General features: G+C 35.8%; 1 protein-coding gene across 1 annotated transcript; it reads right to left on the bottom strand.

The window, feature by feature from the left end:
* Positions 1-923: 923 nt before the first annotated feature.
* Positions 924-18,717, bottom strand: kra (basic leucine zipper and W2 domain-containing protein kra). Its single transcript, XM_071594799.1, has 12 exons — positions 18,626-18,717; positions 18,104-18,173; positions 17,318-17,497; positions 15,771-15,874; positions 14,550-14,732; positions 12,663-12,784; positions 8,252-8,354; positions 7,733-7,873; positions 6,383-6,602; positions 5,232-5,354; positions 2,846-2,926; positions 924-1,973 (listed from the first exon to the last, which is right to left on the bottom strand). The coding sequence occupies exons 2-11, from the start codon at positions 18,162-18,164 to the stop codon at positions 2,886-2,888; spliced, it is 1,278 nt and encodes a 425-aa protein (XP_071450900.1). The 5' UTR covers positions 18,165-18,173; positions 18,626-18,717; the 3' UTR covers positions 924-1,973; positions 2,846-2,885.
* Positions 18,718-21,667: the final 2,950 nt, after the last annotated feature.

Genomic DNA, 21,667 nt, shown 5'->3' with positions numbered 1-21,667 from the left:
TGCCACACAGACACCTATGTCACCAATGACTTCTACTTGAGATCAGTTACCAAGGACATTTTCAGCAGAATATTGCCATAAAAATAACTTGACACAGTCATAAAAAGCCTTAAGTCTATAGTGAAAGAGGATTGCTAACTTGACATAACTACAGGTATATATACCTATGAAGACCTGCAATGATTGCATTTCTTACTTGCAACTAACATTCATGATCAAGTTACCTTTACGTAAACAAAATGCATGAAATTGATGGGTAAATAATGAATATGAACTCTCTCTGCTGCATGGTAATATAAAACTAAATTTTAGCTAAAAAAGAACAGAAATACCTCCGCCTATCTTGAGGAAAGTGCAAAATTGAAACCAAAAATCAACTGTGCGAACCAATAGTCATCAGCACTTTTTGCAACTTTTTCAAAGTTACGTTCAAAATCTAACTTAACAAGCCTTAGTTATAGTGAATAACCCAATGACAATGTAATAGACTAAGAGCAATGGATGAGATTCCGGCTAATAAAGAGAAAACCAACATATAAAGAAATTACATTATCTCACAAAATACTTGAAATTTTAATAAAAGCAGGAAACAATCATAAGTAAAAATGACATCTTAAAAATGATTCCATATTTTTAAAGTCTTGAAAGTTCAAAAACAGTAGTAGAAGCACCTTGCTTGAGATTAGCTTCAATCACATAATAGCCTGAAGATGTTCCATATTATTTGAAAAATAATCATAATACCTATCTCATGACTTATGTTTTTAATAAAGATAAAAGGTTCAAGACCATTCACGTAAAAAAGTGGAAAACCTACTCTATCGTTATTTTAAAATGCCCTTTTTCTATTACATAATGAAAACAATAACTAACAAATAGCTTTTTATCAGGGACATGGCAACCTGGGTAGAACACTCAGCAGAACCATTTCAAACAATATTTTATTTCTTCCCATACAGATGCGATTACACAAACCCTTTTTTTTTTAAAACAACTGCCGTGTCCCAAGTTTACACCATCACTATAAAAAGTACAAATTGTGAAGACTCAGCACAATGTGTTGCAGTGAACCTCAGTTAAGAGGACATAAGTAGAAATTCATCATTGACTCAGTAAGTGTTGTATCTTCATGACAAGTTTTAACAGAGAATCATGGATTCCCATGTCAACAGATTCACCCAGTTCTGACTCCAGTGGAATGCGCACAACTGAGCTGCGTTCACAGGTGTCCAACGGTTTTTTTCTTTTATGATGGGGGGAGGGGAGTATCGTATTGTTGTCAGGGAGGGATAAGGGACATGAGCGTGTGGGATGAATAACTGACCACCCATAATGCGTCGAACGGACCAGCCACATTGGCAGTCATCTGAATGAGAAGTTGTCATAATCTTGAAACATACACAGACACAATTGCAAGTGAAAAACAGGGATATTTGATACAAAACAACAAAAGACAATAAGGGCCAGTCTCCATCATTTAAATACTTTAATGGCTATATGATTATTTTTTCACAAATTTTCTTGCCCCATACACACCATTTTATTAAAGGAGTGGAATTCAAAGACCCACACATTATTTTCAGAAATGCCAGGATGGCTGCAGGGACACCTTAAAATCACTGCCACACTCAACTGTGGTCTGTCTGAGGTGTTGGGATAGCTGTTGTGGGTACCCATTAAGGAATGTGCCACCAACAGGGTTATACCATCAAAAATCCCTGGCGGCAACAGGCAAATAACCTCAGCAATTCTACAGTTGAACGTGGAGTCATACACACTTTGTATGGAAAATTTTTCATGTTTTTTTCACAGAACTATCATTGGAAGCGATCCTCGAGATGAAAGCATGCACACAAACGAAGACGGCTTGGGGCACACACAATTGGTTGACATTCTTTCATAATGAAACATTTTTTTTAATTTTGGTTGTCCCACACGATTTTCTCAGAAGACAAGTTTTACGAATGGATGTGCTGAAAGAGAAAAAGTAGGATTACATATTTCAAGGAATAGGATAACACCACAACTTAATCATACAGACATGATAATGAAGAAAACATTAAATGCTTAATGAGCTGTGGTTACTAGTTATTCCCAATTGGTTAATTGAAACAACTAATACAGTAACAAGTTTGGCATTTCTTCAGACTTTCAGTAGTTCATCATAGCAGTGTAGCTCCAATTTTTTCATTGTAATGAGCAAAAAAAAGAGGAAAATCAATTTCATCTCCCAACCACAATGACACTTAAATTACTAAAACTCGCGAAGGGCGATGTTACATTCTACTTAGCATAATTAGTTAGCAAAGAAAGCCAAACATTGTAATTTAAAAGTTATTTTTCAACATTTATTACTGGTCGAGTGATGACAGAGGTGGTAGATGATGAATGCAATAAAATACTTTTAACCCTGGCTGCAAATGATATTATGGCCATGAAACCTATAAACATGATGTAGACTTACTTACAGGAAGTAATTTTTATGCTGTAGGTAATTTCAACTTTATGGGAACTAGAGACCACATGTTTGTGCACCAAGTACAAAGACAGATCAACAATTTAAAACAATGAAAATTAGTGGGTATGACTGTATAATTTTTATTGTACGGGGTGGTAACTTAATCAGCGAGTTTAGTCCTTTAACTCCTGTATTCCAAATAGATGAAACAAACCACATTTTCTGAAAAATTTCTATTTTAAAATAACCATTTCTAACATTGAGAATTTGACATTCATTTAGAAAATAATTATGCTTGGAAAAGATTTGGAAATGAATTCGCAAAGGAAACTATTGGTTTTCATACAATAAAATTTTATCTAAAAACACAATAACACTAGAACTCACCATGTGTAAAAAAAAGACAGAGCAAAGCACATCACACGGTCTAATCTTCTTCTTCGTCCTCATCTTCGCCAGACTCAGATTCTGTTAAAATAAAATACATTAAGATGAAAAATTAAGTATAGAAAATATTGAACGAAAGAAAAATTAACGGGTTAAATATAACCCACAAAGTTGATGAATTAAAGTGAACCCAAAAAAGCAATGCTCCCAGCCTATTCCTTATTCAACCAAAAAAAGTTATTCCTTGAAGCTTAAACCTATGCCAAGCCAAGTAACTATAGTATAATGCCATAACTCCTGCCGTAATAAATATTACACAGAAAAGTGGGGTAAATACCAAATTGCTACCCATATCTTTTACCTCAAAATCCTTTGCCTCAAGGTAAACACTAAAATGTTTACTGAGAGACAATTTTATTAAATACAAATAATTTACCACTATCTTTAAATAATGCCAAATTCTGAAAGACCTCAACTTCATTAAGTGACCAACTCATACATGAAGAAAAATGAGACTCATTAGATGCTTATGAGCATTACAGAGACTGAAATTGGAACTAAAAAAAATGATGTAATCCACAATATACTACCTTGATCAAAAATTTCCCGGAATTTATTCAGAAAATTAAAAATACAAGTTTATTCATCTAAATCTATATTGTCCCCTTCAAAGTAATCCCCATCGACTGCAACACACTTATGCCAGCGCTTGATCCAATCCTCGAAACATTTTTTATATTCGGTTTTCGGTATGTCCATCGAAGTCACAGGGAGCCAAATCAGGTGAATTCGGTGGCTGTTGGATGGTATTTGTTGCATTTTTCGTCAAAAAATTACGAATAATGATAGCACTGTGCGACGGTGCGTTATCATGGTGCAAAATCCACGAGTTCTCTGCCCACATTTCTGGTCTCTTTCGGCGAATTGCTTCACGCAAACGTCTCATAACGCCCAAATAATACTCTTTGTTTACTGTCTGGCCTTCTGGCAAAAATTCATGATGCACCACACCGTTGTAATCCATGAAAACCGTCAGCATTGCCTTCTTTTTTGACTGAAAACGACGTGGTTTTTTTGGTCTCGGCTCATTTGGTGAACGCCATTCACTTGCCTGATGTCTGGATTGCGTGTCGTACTCATAAACCCACGTCTCGTCTCCAGTAATGATCCTTTTGATGAATGTGGGATCGGATTCAGCCTCGCAAATCATGTCTTTTGCGACGTCAACACGGCCTCTTTTTTGCATGAAATTGAGGTCTTTTGGCACCAACTTTGCTGCTACACGACGGAAACCCAAATCATTAACCACAATGTCTTGGGCGGATCCATAGGCAATGTTCAAGTCCTCCGCTATTTCTCTGATGGTTAATTTGCGGTTATTGACCAACATTTCTTTTACTTTATCAATTTTTTCACCGACTTTCGATGTCGACGGTCTGCCACTGCGTTCATCATCTTCGATTGACTCACGACCACTTCTGAACCGCTCGTGCCACTGGTAAACGACCGTTTTTTTTAGAGAATCGTTGCCGAAACACTTTTCCAACATTTCCAACGTCCGTGCGCCACTAAATCCGTTTTTTACGCAAAATTTAATACAAGTTCGTTGTTGCAAATTTAAATCCATTTCTGAAATTGTAAAAAATCGCCAACACACACAGAGATAGATGTACTCTTGGCTACGTAACTTTTGCAAATGTCAAGTTATGACACTAAGATTTAAAGGGAATATCAACAACAGATGTACCAATTTAACAAAAAAAACAGAACTCAAATCGGAACGATGGGAGCGCCACACGGTGGTTATTCCGGTAACTTTTTGATCAAGGTAGTATGCTATTCCCTAGCTTAATAAAAGCACCCACTCCACACCTGCTGACATGATCTTACTGCCTGCTGTAACCTTAGAAAGGGCACCAGCAATAGAATTTCCCACGAAAGTAAAACATTACTTTGATCACACTCCAATCTGAAACAGTGAGTACTTTCAAGTTAGGATTCCCGACCATTAACATAGGCCCTCTTGCCTACTTTTTGGCACTGAAAAGACCAAAAAAGCACTTCCATGATCTGGCCCTTTATCTCAGAAAAATGGATCATTCTGAAATGCTTGCTAAGAGCGTCAGCAGATACTAGAACATCACAGTTCTGGCTATAAAAAGGGCCAAAATTCATTTGGGTGATATATGTATACACATATATAAATATAGTTTCTGTTTCCAAATGAGTATTACGGCAGAAATTTTTCAATTAAGCAAGTTCAGATGGTTCAAAGAGTAGAATATAAAAGAGCATAGACACCCCCTGAACTATTGCTATTAATTCATGCATTGGGTTTAAAATGTTGTCCATTCACCAAAGGAATATGCTAAGGCAAAATAATTACCTTCCTCAGCATTCTGCAACCACTCAACAAACTTCTTCATTTGGTCCAGGAACATGAGCTTTCCTTTAACAGAGTGGCCTTCCTTATACCACTTAAGAATTACCTCCTCGGAGAGCACGTCCGCTGAAAATACAAATGAGCCTCCATGAGATATATTGATAACCTACTAAGACACAGAATTTCAAAGGGAACCACACAATGAGATGAATTTGCTACAAGTGATTTACTTCCTACATGAACAGTTTCAAAACTATTATGAAAGATTCTCTGAAGCAAGAATGATGTTGCTAATTTCTACTACCATCTTTACTGTACCACATGGGTGAGGATTAATAATGTTTTAATGAAAACTTCATTTCAATTTCATGGAAAATAATGCACCATGAAAGCAGAAGTCCTAGTTATTTCATGGAGTGTATACTCGTTAGAAATATGAATATTCAATTTCCTCAAGCAAGCCCTCTACAACCTCCTACACTTCTCGTAAAATGTCAACCATCATCTTGACTTTCCATGAGTTTTTATTTTATTTCAACATTTGATGCCCAATAAATCAATTTGAAAATAAAATAGTTTGCAAGACAGTCATCTAACAGCTATCGTGCATGCAAGGACATAAGAAAAAGAAACTGCTCCCACTGACAAGACATACACAGCTATTTACAGAAAAGATTCCTATATCGCCAGATAACTTCTCGAGTGATTACTATAAAATGTAATTTAGTGATGTTTAAGAGATGAAATAATTTAATCTTTCATCTGTACAAATATGTTATCTAAATGGACCCCATCAATCATTTTTAATTGTGTAACACCCATTGCCAAGTACTGTTATGCTTATTGAATCATTTTTCTCCAAATGAAACACTTTCCGATTGCTAGACCTCTAGTAATCAAAAGACAGTTTTGTGAAGTCATTAACAAAATGAATATGCCAATCACCTTAGTCACTGATGCACCTAAAACTAAATTACTACCACTATGATACTATATCTAGTCTATGTAGGAATGCAGGACATAAATAAAATATAACCCTTCCCCAGTAAGTGGATGCAACCATCGCACAATATCAAAAACTACCATGCTCTCATTTTTATATTATGTTCTGGAGTTTTTCAATATCCAGATATCTGGTCGAACAACATACTTACTCTTGTAAAAAAGTAGGATGATCTTTTGGAAGACCTTCATGAAGTTCATGTTGCCATAGCAGTACTCTTGCACACGCAACATCAGGGTCAGCTCTGATTTGGATGTACTCGTAAAGGCAGCAAACAATGGTGTGTACTGCTTTAAATGCTTCAGAGCCTGTTCCCCCACCAGTTCCTCTTTCTTGTTCCATTCAGCTTGTGCCATGACAACATTCCAGATCTATCAATGGAGTGAGCAATCAAAAATAAATCATTTTATATTTGATTACATATGAGCACAAAATACAACCCTATGAATTGAAAGGCCAATAAAACAATAATATGTAGATCTAGTGTTCAATAAACAAGTTTTTCAACCCCATTACTAATTGGACCAAATTAGATTTTTTTTAACATGTCTAATGGATGTTCTTCTCAACCATGCAAGCTCTCTTATGTGCATAAGAGAGCAAAATAGGTAAATCAGCATAAAAACCTGCTCTAGGACTAAAACTTCAATTTTCATTGCAATTCTTTCATTTTACAAAATTCCATGATTGCTATGTTTTAACTTAATTGTTACATCTCTAGATGTTATTTTTTCACGACAATAAATGAGTTAATCAGCACCATATTCATTACTAACAAAACCAATAGTTTCTTAAAGAAGTAATGAATATGGTGCTTCCCTCAGCTAATTTAGTTTGTAATATATCTTCAATCACATGCACATTTGCTTTGTATAGGGTCTCTGATAGTATTTTACATGCTTAAAGGACACCCAATAATTAACAATATCAATTTGAAGTTAAGAAAAGTAAGTCCAAATGTAAACATAGGGCAGAGATAGAGAGCACACTGTAAGCTTAATTGAATAGCTAGAATGGATAAAATGAAGAACAAAAACAAATATGAGGTTAAGGAATATATAATGATATGGAGATTGATTTAAAAATTATTTAGAAATTTGTTTCGTTACAAATAGCAGTGACATCAGAAAATAGAGTTGTAGCATGATTTTATTAACCCAAATAAAAGTTAAATTGTGTAACTTGAACTTGTACTAATGTTTCCCACAATAGGCCTCAACCTGATTTTCGTAACTGATCCAATGTTGGGTTGACATGGGGTTTATGGGAGACGATGATCCCTAACTGACAGAATCAATTATGCAGGGGATGGTTGGCCCCTATAGTTCAACTATAAATGTGGTTTAAAATACTTCCAAAAATTGGCAGGGAGCACTTTACAAACGCACAATATAATGAAAATGATAACTTTGGATGACCAAAGAACCATTTTCTTGGTAGAAAGCATAACTTTTAAAGATTAATGAAATTAAGCAATCAGTGCCCCTAAAATTATACTAACCAATGAAGTAACTTCATGCTCAGGTATTCCATTGCGAGTAGCCACTTCCCTAACTTCCGATATAATGTCCTTCACTGGACGCCCTTCTCCCAATTCCTCCTCGAGCTGCTTTTGGAGGTCTCTCTTGGCCTCTTGACTTGCCTGAAAACAATACAAACCAAATAAGATACTTCTCTTACAATTACAAACACTATACCTTCTAGTATGGGGAAAAGTGAAAAAATTTAACTGGCAGATGCACTATCAAATGAAAGATCATGGGATGGTCAGCACAGACCTAGGCACATGGAAAATTTGAATTATGAGCCAGTAAAAAAACCACAAACTTAGTAAATCGACTGGAACGTCATAATTTAAAGCTGTGTACCCCAGAAATACAAAATAGCATTTTTATTATCATCCATTTTTCATCTGTTTTTCTCATCTAACACAATTTTTTTTGAAAAGCATTGACCAACTTCATTACATCAAGAAATATGATTAATAAAAAGCCATGGCAAAAAAGTTCATGCAATGTACCTGGGCCTTGTGAAGTTTGACCACATCCAGCAGACCTTTCTCCTCAAAGACATTCTTGAAGTTTTCTTCCGTTCTCTTATTTGGGGGGAAGAAATCCATGAGCCTGACAACCACAAAAAATAACAAATCAGGAAAAGCAAGGCAAACAAAATCACTTCACATCTATGTTACCACTCTAAAACCTTGACATTTATAGTTGCGATGATAATAGCAAGTGACATGGACATACTATGCATGGATAGAGAACTACTCATATTGCCCATGAAAATGAAATGATAATAATATAACCAATGCAAATATTTCTAATCCCAAGATATGGTTTGGTGAGTCAGATGGCAATTGGCTCTTTGAGTTAGAGTTTCAAAATATCAGGAGCTATTTTCTATTTCTATGCCAACTGATACCATTATGCCATTCATACTATTTAGATCACAGTTGGATTAGAGGGATATATATATACATATGCATTACTTGAATTCATCACCCAAGCCAATGAAATATATTGTATTAAACCACAAATTCATTATGTATCATTCCAATATATTGCCTTCACTACTGATAATCCCACATTTAGTGTTATAAATTTCATTAAGCAACAGACATTTATTCAAGTATTGACTAAGGAAATTATGATGCACACCCACATGAGTTAATTTGATATAGTAGATTGTTATAGAAGTTACATACGTAGACATTGTCTTAGGTACAGGACTTTAGCAAAGTGAAGTTCAGAAACATGATATAATCAATATGTAAAGATAAATAAGTATAAAACAACTTTCATGTTAATAAATGAAAAAGAAACACTTTGTTCCAATCCACCACTTAGGTGGTCCACCAAAGTGGTGGATTGGAACAAAGTGTTTCTTTTTCATTTATTAAAATGAACTTCCACAAAATTGAGATAACTTTCATGGTATTCAATGATAACTATTAAAGGAGGAATAAATAGCGTGGGTGATGAAATCTGGCACAAATTAGTTTTCCCATATTGTAACCGCAAACATAAATTGCCACAGAATTTTCATTACAGAAAAACAGCACATGCAATGCAACCCTTGTATGCTCATTATTAGGCAAACAACATTTGTACTGCAGAAAAACGTTGACATTCCTTGTCACTCTGGTTTTGCAATTTATTTTGCTATTTTCAGTCTCCAGTCATTTGTACATAAGCACACACCAAAGAACATACTTTCTACATCCACAAGTCACAAACTTGCCTTGCTACCAATTAGTTAGCAGCGAGAGGGACACTTATCAAATATCAAAACAAGAATGTTAAGTCCTCATCATTGCCATTATTGCTGAAAAACGACAATCGAATAAAAGCTTACATTAAAGCCAATGCCAGCTTAGCTTACATGTGGAAAATAACCAAGGTACATGACTTCAGAAAAAACAAGCAGACCTCTAATAAACCTATATCAAACAACCTTGAAACAGATGTGAGACTGGAAACTACAAGGTAAACAGTGGAATATGGAAAAAAGACCTCAGTCGAATCAAGTTCCAATGTTTTCCTAGCGGTGTGTTGAGTCTCATCATGTGTACACACATTTCACTGAAAATTCTTTTTTTCTCAAGAGGAAAATCGTCGATGTTTGACTTGCATAAATTTTAACTCAAAAAATTAACCGCATATGTTTAAATAACGAATACATCCATTCTTTATCATAATCTTAAAAACATTTTAAAAATTATGGAGTGGCTGAGATCTTTCTAAAATGAGTTGACACGATCATCATCGTCTGAAGTCTTGAGTATTGTAGCTCCTTTTAATCAACCTAAGATGCTGGGTAGCATATCATTTTGTCCAGTTGCTCACCACCCATAATTTCTATTAATTGGCTTGAACAGCAGGTAAGCATTTCAATTGTGAAACAAATCAAAATCTTAAGAAACATGACTCAAAGATGGCTGGAGGGCAAGGCCTTCAGGTCTTGGGGTGTTCTTGGACGGCCGACATAAGCACAGGATTTCCAAATGCCTGACAGAAAAATCTCAAGGGGCCAAATTAGGGGAATGGACCGGCCACTCTAGAACACCCCTGATTGAGATGAGGCCCTCTGGGAAGTGTTCCTTTAATACAGCCATCGTTGCCCTAGAAGTGTTAGCCGTTGCTCCATCCTGTTGGAGCCAAATGTTCCTTTAGTCCAATTCATCAAGTCGTGGGAAAAAAAATCCCTCCAATATGTTAACATACCGGTCTGTATTCACTGTCACTGTGACCTCATTTTCTTCAAAAAACAAGGGACAAACAATACCAACTGAGGAAATTGCACAGAACACTGTGACTATTGGTGAATGGAAAGGCATTTGATGCAAGTTCTTTGGGATTGGTGTCAGCCTGGTAGCGCATGTTCTGTTTGTTGACATATCCACTCACATAAAATTTGGTTTCATCACAGAAAAATGGATATGCATCCCCTGATACTTTTTCGTGAAGAGCCTCACATGCGTTCCTCTGAGAATTGAAGTCACTTTTGGAGAGTTCCTGCACAATTGCCAACTTTCAAGGATGGTAATGAAGGCCAACGTGAAGAATTTGCCTCACTCAATGTTCTGAGAGTCCAAGGACTGATGCATGCTTGCATTAAGAATACCATGGGGATTGCAAAATGGCGGCTCTCACTGCCTCAATGTTCTTAGGTGATCTGGTGGGCCTAGGGACTCCAGTTCTTCTTCTAGTCGCACTTGTGGTTTGTTGGAACGCAGTGATCCTATAAGAATAGATTTCTGGTTTGGCACAGGCCCCAACGGGGCTACATTGAAGCGATTTTGGCCTCCACAGCAAACGCACACTCCTCACTATCCCAACGCATGATTGCGACTGACATGGGTGAGGGAAACACTTAAAAACCCTGACTGTCAAATGAGACCACTCTTACCTAGCCTAGCCTTGCCAGATTGCCGTGCATTCCAAGAAAGGAAGTTATGTTGCCGCACCCTGTATTTCCGAAAACAGTGTCAATGCAACCAAACCATGATTGTTAGGATGAGTTCTCATAGATATCTGACAATACTTCACACTGAGTAAACAAAACACTAATCCATTCAAAAATGTTTTACCCCACACTGAACTATCAAGATATCAGTTAACATATCAGTTGGATGGAGGGTACAGGTTGACATTCTGTATTATATCTTGATGTGTGAATCTGATCATTGAGAGTCCAGAATCTAAAACTCTATTGCTCAACTGCTCTAATACAATGGTTCTGATAATTATAATGAGGAATTGTCCAGGTTTTATACTCACAAAGCGAATGCTTTATTTTTCAGAAATAAATTGCCACAAATCCTCCCCAAAATTTAATTTAAAATGCAGGTGTAGCAACACTTTCTGTGCAGATCTTAATTTACATATTACTTTAATAATGTCCTACGTCAGAAGTGCAACAATTATTGTAAAAAAAAGATGTACAGCTATAGTAGTAGTAGTTTTTAGGGGAGGCGACCGACAGCTAAGGTCATTTGCGCCATAGGGGATGGACAGGAAAGGATGAAGGGTGGAGGGTGGAGAGAAACCCGGCGTCGGCATTAGCCTACTCTTTACGAAAGGCGCCAAGGGGTCCGCAGCTTAACGTCCCATCCGACGGACGCCGTACTCACTCAAAGTGCCCTCCACAAAGCACCTCAAGTAGGGATCGAGATACCTCTGAAAAATATTCAACACCGCCGGGATTTGAACCCGCGCCCTCAGGGTGGGAAGCCAGTACGTTAGCCCCCGCACCATCTCGATCCCCATGTACAGCTATATAATCATCTGAATGAGAATGTTAATAAAAAAATGCAGCTTGCATAGATCTCCACTGAGGGTTAACCATAGCCTATCCTATTAATTTGGGTGAACTTAAATGTTAATCAAAATTATCCTATTGTTCAGAGAGACTACAAAACAACAACATGCATCATTGGATTATGTACAAGAAATTACACATTGTTCAAAATGCACCAGAATAAACCTATTTCTGCTAAGTATGCCAAATATTTGATTTACTCAAGTTTTGATGATTTTACTATCCGAAGGTCCGCACAAGAACAATTGTTTGAGGTACCCAGGGCAACTACGCCCACTCAATATTTCTGCTACGTTAAAATTTTCCCACAACATATTAGTGAGTGAAATACTTTTCATTTTAATGATCTCAAATAATAACCACCATCAATAACCTCCATCTCAGACTAGAAAAAATGTATTAAAAAGAACATGTTAAGTAAATATAAACAATTTGACTGAAAACAATCGGCAATACATCAATTTAGCTACTGTACTTAAATCAACAACATTATTTTGATGAGTCGTTATTTTCTACAACTATTGCCATTCAATGATTTGAAAATTAACAATGAACAATTTATCTGTTTTAACATTGCTGCACAAGCACTAGGAAGAAATTCTCTTTACCTGCCCTCAATTCCACCTTTTTTCAGGGCTGTCATGAGACTTTGAACCCCCTTCTCACTTTTACAGGTTACAAACACCTCCAACAAGAAGTCCAAGGCCAAGCCATCCTTAACCAGATGTTCCTTAAAAGGAGAGAATGGAAGGTCAGCTTTCATGCGATTACAGAGGTAAATGCTAAAAGAAATGTTGCCAAGGGACTTCTCCATGAGAGAAATAAAAACATAAATGGTAGCTAGAAAATAATTACATTATTTCCCACCAATATAAGAAAAAGATATCTTAAAACACAGAAACTTCAAACGCACACACACTACCATGAAATTTATTCACTATGATCAAGTGTTTTTTAACATAGGTTCTCAGGTGAATCTCCATTACTTCAAACTTCCCTGTTCACTAGAGCAAATAGACAAAAAATGAACTATTCCATAGGAAAAACTTTGTAATAAGAAGAGCTTTTACCATTAGAAGAAGCCAAGGGAAAAAGAGAGGTCGAGAAAGAAAAGCCATGATGAGAAAACATTTGAGTCAGGCTGAAGGCTTGGGTTGTAAAAAAAAACTTAGGCTCACTCAAACAAATAATTAGGCTAGATCAATGTTTACAATTATCTGAGGATTTTCTACAGTTAATTAGCCCAGATACGGTACTATTGCATAGCAATAGAAATTTTTATGGATATTTTGCCCTTAAAATTTGTCAAGTGCAGCACCGTTCACATGAAGAAGCAAAGTTTACAGTATGCCACTTTATTTCAATTAATCCTGGACCTGTCAGTTCTACATGGTTTTCTATACATCCATGCAGTAACCTAAGTACCACAAATTTCTTAATTGTACAGCGTTTTATGTGGGAAGCACAACACCTCAGTGATTGCAATACCAAAACCTGCACACCGGACTGCTATTGCACACATTGAACAACTACATATTAAAGCCACTTACTCGCCTCCAATTTGTAAACTTGCATTAAAATCCATACTTAACAACTTGCAAAACCAGGCATACTACCATAACCTGCTTGCAGATAGGAACAAATTCACGAATACCTAACAAAATTCACTAATTACTAAGAGTGATGTGGGAGGTTAACTAACCATTGCAAGATAAGTAAATTCTACAATTTAGCAACATACACGGTATTTGGTTGGGTGATCTCCTACTAATACAACTTGTCATATGGAGTGATATTGCCAAATAGTAAAAAGCTGGCTTTCGAAATAAATAATGATCGCTCACCCTTATAGAAGTGGTCAGTGTTACTATTAAATAATTCTTTTTAACTGGAGCCATCATATATGAATTCAAGCAAAAAGTAAATTTAATTGTCAGGTGCTCACAATAACAAATTTTCAGTATGCCTGGGACAGTAAAAAAACATTACCAGGCAATCACTGATCATTAATTTTCTACTCGTGATTACCTGCCAGTTTTTTCAGTTAAAAATGTCAGTTTTACGTTTTTCTTGGAATTACCTAAATAGTTATTAAAAACTGCATTTTCTCTAGTTTAACATGAGGATTCATAATTTGATGGCAGCATACACAGGAATTAACATCAGAACTGAAGGTCCTCATTGTTTTAACAAATAGCATTTGAAGATGTCAATTTAAAAGAAACCAAAGGTATTTTTAGGAAACAAATATTTCTGGACAGTAAAATTTATAAAAATTTTGTTTAAAACAAAAGTTATCTTTGGTGCTCCATTTGCCAATGCCGGGTTACTCAACTAGAAACATAGTTAGGTGAAAATAAAACAGTTCTTGAGATTTGAAAGAGAAGGGTTGATAGAAATGAACTTAAACCCAAATTCATCAGAATATTATGCTTCCTAATAGTAATTTTATCATAAAATTACCAAAGTGATAAGGCACAATGGCAAGCACTTACGTTGATGAGCACGAGGAGGACAGATGGTGGCACAGAGCCATTAAGGATCCAGAGGGCAGTCATCCTTCCAAGCTTAATGCGCTCTTCCTCACCAAAACCCTTGATGTACACAAGGATTTTGTTCATTTCATCCTCAAACATCTTCTCCAGGTACTTATAACGTCTCATCAGCTTAATGAAGACCTGAGCAACACCATTGAAAAAACTCCAATAAATGCAGACACTTGAAAATATGAACAGTTTAGGGCTAACTTGGTGATAAAACAATTGAATATGAAAACTAATTTCATTCCATTAAAAAGAACCTGTGTCATATAAAATGCAATACTAGGATGTACAAATCAAATGTTTTTCAATTGCTAGATTGGTGGACATGTACTTTATTCATGTAACTAATGATATTAGTTAGATGATTTACTTAGGGCGCACTTTGATTATTTAAATAAGAAGGCAATTTCTTTGGGAAGTCAGAGAAAGTCATGAATTAATTTATTTTTTACTTCAGAAAGGGGACAAAATCTCGATAAATTCGGGAATATGATGTTCAAATTAGAAATCACTGGTAGATAGATAGGTGAATCCTTTCAGTTGTCTGGCTATTCTTATTTGATGCAGACCATTGCAAATGCAAGAACTGGCAAAAACCACTACTATATAATGGCCAAATTATGTGAAATGGGAACTTGCTGTGCCGTGGAAGGGCTTGAATTCCAAATATTCTACAGAAAAGGTGGCAAAAAAGATAAAGACTCCACAAAAATCATGACAACTATAACAACAGAGTCGCCATGTTCAAATGTTTAGTTTTAGACATCCCCACAAAGACTGCAGCAGAAACACTTCATTTGTTAAATGTTAGGATGCATGTATAATTCAGGACTATGCCACAACTGATTGCTGATGAGAAAATCAGTGCAGTTACCAAGTACCCCAAATCGTTTTAAACGAGTCTGAATGTACATTTGCAGTCACTAAGTTTAACTATACTGAGCAAATAAAATAAAATGTTTGAAAAAATTAAAAACTTGAGATCTCACAAAATCAACTAAAACTGAGTGGTTTTTTCATAGAATATTAAAATCAAAGTTTTGTTAAATACACATTTTGCATTATTTTGGACAATAGAAACATTTGCGCACCTAACAATTAGTCTTCATGTGATTTTAAAAACTATGTAATTGGTGAAGTAATCATGTTTCAGGGAAGAAAATTAATTCACACCTGCTCATAGTTCTTCATGGTTTCCATATCCTTCGGAGCATCAAAAATGCACACATTGGTCTTGACGTCTTTGTCTCCATCTTGGGCAATAGAACCCCCAGGCACTAAAGTAAATCAAAATGTCAAAGTTCAGAAGGTGACAAGTTGGGTTTCCAAATACTCATGAACCCAGGTGGGAAATGGGCATTAACTCCTCCCCATTTTGACAACACCAATACAATTAGGTTATGCCAATTGTTTAACTCTCAAAACAATTTACTTTTAGAAGGAAAGGAGTTTTAATAGGTCTGCAGTACTCCAGATAAAAAAGGTCAGCCAGTTATGTGGGTCACACAAATAAACTGAATTAACGCTTCCCACTGAAGAACACAAATACGAAAACTATACCATAGAAATTTGAGAAAAAAAGATGAAAAATATCAACATGCAATTCCTTTTAAATGAAACTAAAATGGAAACATATGAGAAAAAAGAACATCAATAGTGGTGATTCACAATGAATATGTAGTCCAACATTGAAAGGCAGGAAACTCCCATAACATATACTTCACAGCCTATGATGCAACAAAAGATGACTGTAAGGACTGCAACACATTGCTGCACACACTACTGGCAGAGATTCATGTACTCACAAGTCTTGAATGTTTCAATGACATTAATAGCATCCCGCCTTAGGCAGGACCCTTTCATACATGGTATACACATTGCAATTAGCCTAGGATGATAATATATTTTCCCAATGATATTCCTCTATGAATAGCAGTCAAAAAGAATAAATAAGGGATATTTTGTTTCATTCTCATCATTCTTTCAAAAGAATCCTTTGTGCCTCAGCACTCCTTTGCCTGGGCTACTTAGGGGCAGAAGTCACTTGGAGCACCCCAGCCAGAGTTCAGTGCCCATTATCTGGTTCTAGATGATACTTTAAGGGTGGAAGTATCGATAGAATACAATACCACAAAATACAACGGCATTATGTTTTAGCATGGCCACACTTTGATAAGAAATCTCACTTAACACTGGTGCATAGTACAGGAAGAGAAGTAGGTGCCACTGAAGGTGAACGCCATTACATTAATATTAGCAACCAAATCGCTACAGCAATGAAGGAAAACTGCTTATTTAGAGCCTTTGCCATGCATACTACATTGATGGAGACAGAAATATATAGAAATTTAAAATGATATGCCTCGTATATACAAACGGTATGGGAATAATGGCCTTACCTAAAATAAGATCATTATGACAGAAATCTGGAGCGATGCAATGAAAGCAACCCATAGACAATAGCATTAGACATTTGACGACAATTTCAAAGTTAGCCATAAAAAAGACTTGCCACCTCTCCATGTAACAAAAATATCAACACAAATGTAAAATGTCTTATGCTATTTTGATGGCCATAAATATTAAACTCATAACTAAAATGAAACATTTGAGTGATGAAAGGGAAAAGTTTATAGTTTGAGAAACGGGCAAGTTTCATAATAAGGAAATATTTCTATTTTCACATACAAACAGGAGGTTATTTCATTTGGTATGCTTACCCAACAATCCTCCAGCAATGAGGATGTCAAAGAGGGCCTCCCCATAACGCCGATAGTCCAACTTGGACCCGGCTGTATCCAAATACTTGGATACTGCCTCTAGGTCATTTGCTCCTGCCTTTGCCAGCCCTTGTAATACTGCATCTCTGAACCCTGACGGGTCGTACTTCTCCTTTTCATCTGAAAATGAAATGAGTGTCATTGGATTGGTACCATTACATTAATCTACTAATTTTATCAGAATTTTCATAAAAACTGATGGTAAATGGAGTTACTTCCACAAAAAAATTAAAGTCACATGCAATAAATAAGTACAAATATCGGCACAATCGAAAAAGAAATAACGTAAATGCCAACAAGACTGGACCAATAGTTACTCCCTGCATCAGTAACCTGAACGATTGCAATTATATTAAAATGACATGAAGGGCAGATACTGAAATAACGTCAGAATATTTAAACCATTAAAGAGAAAAAAGAAATTAAAAGAAAACGTGGACATACGGTCATGAAAGCCTGACTAGAGGATATGAGGAATGAATGACGTAACACAGGCCAATGAAACGTGACATTTAATTTGACAAATCTAGTCATAATGAATTGGCTTCCTTAAACCATCTAGAACGATTGGTCGTGCAGTATTTTATTATGGGATTCCTGGTATTCGCGACTTACAAACCACGTCCACTATACGCCTAAAGTAACAAGTATCCATAATTTGCCCTTGAATAAATTTAAATTACATTGAAAATTATTAGCAAGAATATATATGTAAAACCAACTTACCTCTTTTTCTGGTCTTTATTCTCTGACCCGATAATATAGGCTTTTCAATTTTCTGACTCATACAAATACGCTGTAAAAATGAGACGCACAAAAATATAAGCAGACACATCAACAGTACCTATGGGGCATGACACACGTTATTTTACGACAAAGTACAACGACAAGGTTAACATTTTCTAATTTCAACTATTCGTCATCCAAAGTCGGTTAAATCAGGGTCAATGGCCACGAGCAATATGATAGGTAAATTTTTTTTAATGAGACGCAAATGACTAGTTCTTTCTACTGCTACTTAATTCCAACAATAATTGTTTCAAAATGGCAATACGCGTCCAAGAGTAAGACCAATATTTTTTACAATATCAATATATAAATGTAGTCATTCTGAAGTGTGCCAAGGTTAGTGAAACAAGGGTAGAACAAGTTCACACAGAATAAACGGAATATTTAATATTAACCAATGCATTCGGAAACCATTATAAAAACCGAATTTAATTTCACCCTTAAGTTATTAATACTTACGATAGAACCTCTTAACTTGCAGCAATTAGACCGTGCGATACGTTTGTTGGTAGTTCCCGAGTATTGAGCAACGTGTGACGGAAGATCCGGGACTTGAAAGGAAAACCAAATTGATAAGTCAACTGAGCAACTTAATCGAGTCCTTAAAAATATAATTTTCCATATTGTTGTAAAAGTTGTTTAAATATTAAATTTAAAAAAATTATACTTAATGGTCGCGTAAATACAAATTTTTGGTTCCGATTTTATTGCTAAAGACGCTTGTTTGAATGTATGTGAAATCATGACTTGTGCGATTTAATTTATGCAAAATCTGTGTTAATAGTTTACGCACTTGGGGGTTGGAGCATTTCATTTTGTATGTTACAAAATGATGAAACCATCTATAAGTTACAAAGTTTTGGATTGTTGTATGTCAATATTTGCATGGCTGTCATGACAACCTTCATTATCTGATAACGGAATTGCGATGAGATCACGTGTTAAAATTACAAGGAAATCGGAAGGCTTGTAGCGGCTGAAGTACGCAAAAGTCATTAGTGTGACACTTCGCGGAATATTTAGTGTTGTTCAGTCGGTTGTATTGACCTATATAAGTTAAAAATTTGAGCGATATTAATATATGTAAGCGTCACTTGGGAAGGAAAAAAATTGATGCTTTGGGATAGTTCGAATGCTAATAGAAAATTGAGTTAATTTTCGTGAACACCAATGATCCTGGTAGCGCTTTACTGTTAAAGTTGATATCCTTAATGACATTTTCCTTTTTATTGCTTTGATGAGACATGCAAAGCAGACGACAGTGTATTAGAGATCGCTAGGTGAAAAGGAAATTTTGGCGGGTCAGTTGATGGAATGGGTAAAATATCCATGTAGGTTTCTTACATGGTGAAACATTTAACCACCTCTTAGGACCCCTATCTAATCAGTCACGTTGCGCATGGCAGCGGCTCACCTTTTGATTGAAGGAGGCAAAATAATTTTATGTGAAACCTGAGTAATGCACAGTCCTGGTTCACATTGTAGTGTTTTCACATTAATGGAACTAATAGTTCCTTTTGTATACTGCTTGATCTGAAGCATTATATTTTTATATTGAATTCTCAGAAACAGTGTGAGAAAACTAAAAGAAGAAATAAATGTGTTAGTGGTTGAACGTGTTAGCTCAAAGCAGTTATAAGGAGTAACACGAGTTTTGGCCCAAGAAAACTTTTTTTTATTCTCCACGTCTTTTGAAGTTTGGAATTTTTAGCGTCAAATAGGCGTGGAAAAAATCACGAATCTAGCCAATCCATTTATAGGTGAGTGTAAAGAGACCTGAATGAATGTTAAATCTTTGAAAATACTTATCAATTTTCTAAGGCTTTACTACTTTCACCGAGAGTGAGAGAACGACCTAAATATGTATTTTTCAACTGTGGAGAATTTAGTCATTCACTGTGACATAAGATGCTTTTCGTGGTGATGAAAATGACCGCCCCACATGGTCTTTTTTAATGGTTACCACTTAGTTAAGGTGGCAGGCAAAATACTTTCTATGATAGCCGAAGGCAACTTCCGGAGGTGTCAAAAGAGTAATCTGAAATACATATGCCCTCGAGTGTGTGGCTGTTAGCTGTGACCTTTCCATGTTGAATTTGTGAGACCATATTTGATGGCTGTCAGTCAGGAAAGATTAAAAATACCCATAGGTATTGGAGATGAAAAGCAAATCGCTGTTCGGAAAATAGCCACTGCAAGGGGATCTCCAGAGCTGAGTGCAACTGGTGAACATTTGAAGTATACTGGTACCCAGGAAGTCTGCCTTGTTGATTTTGACTAATTCTCTCTCTCATTCCTGTTGCCTAGTCATCCTCTATCATATCACTCGTTTACTCTATCCTATGATACTTGGCCAGACGTACATATATCACAGTTCTCAACTGTCCCTTGCGGTTCTCGTAGACCTGAATCATCTGTCATAAACAATTGACCTCCTCATCCTTAGTGCCTGAAATGGCTATTACCCTTGTGTGATTAGAGTATTTACCTAGGCTACTGTATAAAATGCTAAATTGGGAAAAGGTAAAAACAAACATTATTGTATTTTGCCCTATATATTGGAATACATTATTTTATTTTCAGTATCAATTTTATGATAATATATAAATTGTGAACATTGTGTTGTTTGGATTGAATTTATATTCAAATCTTTTGTAAAAATCTTAAAAAGTATCACTATAGAGCTCAATAATTAGAGCGTAGAAATTAATACACCCGCCTGTTTTCTTGATTATTATTTTTTAAGTATATAAGGTACTTGTGATAAAAATATTATGTTGAATCATGAAAGAGATATCCTGTGAATGATTGTTTTTAGCTACATGTGGAAATATCACTTCACATTATTTAATTTCACAATCAACTATGCATTTCTTTTGACACTAGTGACAGTAATGAAGAGGTAATCAGTCGTATAACATATAAGTATATAAACCAGAATTATCATGAATTGCTTTGGCTCAGCACCCATCTATCATTGTATTAATGCTTCCCTATTGTCTCAAAACTTTCTTTGGCATTTGTGGAAGTTAGTGATAATTTCCACCAAAGTGACAGAGAATGTATAACAATATGGAAAAATATAGACATGCTATACAAAGCTGAAAATGTGGTACAGTTCTTGCCATGGGATAGAATATGCAGTAAGCAAGCAGTACATGACATGAAATTAACCCTGTATTCAGATCCATTTGGAAAATATGGCCACTTCTCAGAAAAGAATGGAGTAGTTGTGCCCTACATGTGCATGTCCTATGAGTATTTTGGTAATTATGGCCATGCTTGTCCTCCTATAATATTGAAATGTCATATTATTTAGCTCAGTGTTACTTCTTTGATAGAGAATGCTAATCTGATTATTAATGGAAAAAATAGATTTATGCTTGTTTGTTTGCTATCAGTAGGCTATTTTGATTGGTTTCACTTTGTGGGCAGAGGCATATGATTTCCAGTCTTGGCATAGAATTAAAAAAGTAAAGCAATGCATTCTCTGGAAAGAAT

Source organism: Hetaerina americana, unplaced genomic scaffold, assembly GCF_022747635.1.
Source record: "Hetaerina americana unplaced genomic scaffold, ioHetAmer1.1.p SCAF_7, whole genome shotgun sequence".
Taxonomy (NCBI): Eukaryota; Metazoa; Arthropoda; class Insecta; order Odonata; family Calopterygidae; genus Hetaerina; species Hetaerina americana.
This window is presented reverse-complemented; position numbering and strand designations above follow the sequence as displayed.

Coding starts and splice junctions, on each gene's coding strand:
- kra (XM_071594799.1), bottom strand. CDS start 18,164: ATGAGTCAGAAAATTGAAAAGCCTATATTATCGGGTCAGAGAATAAAG. Junction 15,875..17,317: donor CATTGCTGGAGGATTGTTGG/GTAAGCATACCA, acceptor GATTTACTTTAG/TGCCTGGGGGTTCTATTGCC. Junction 8,355..12,662: donor AAAGGTGGAATTGAGGGCAG/GTAAAGAGAATT, acceptor TGTGGTTGTCAG/GCTCATGGATTTCTTCCCCC.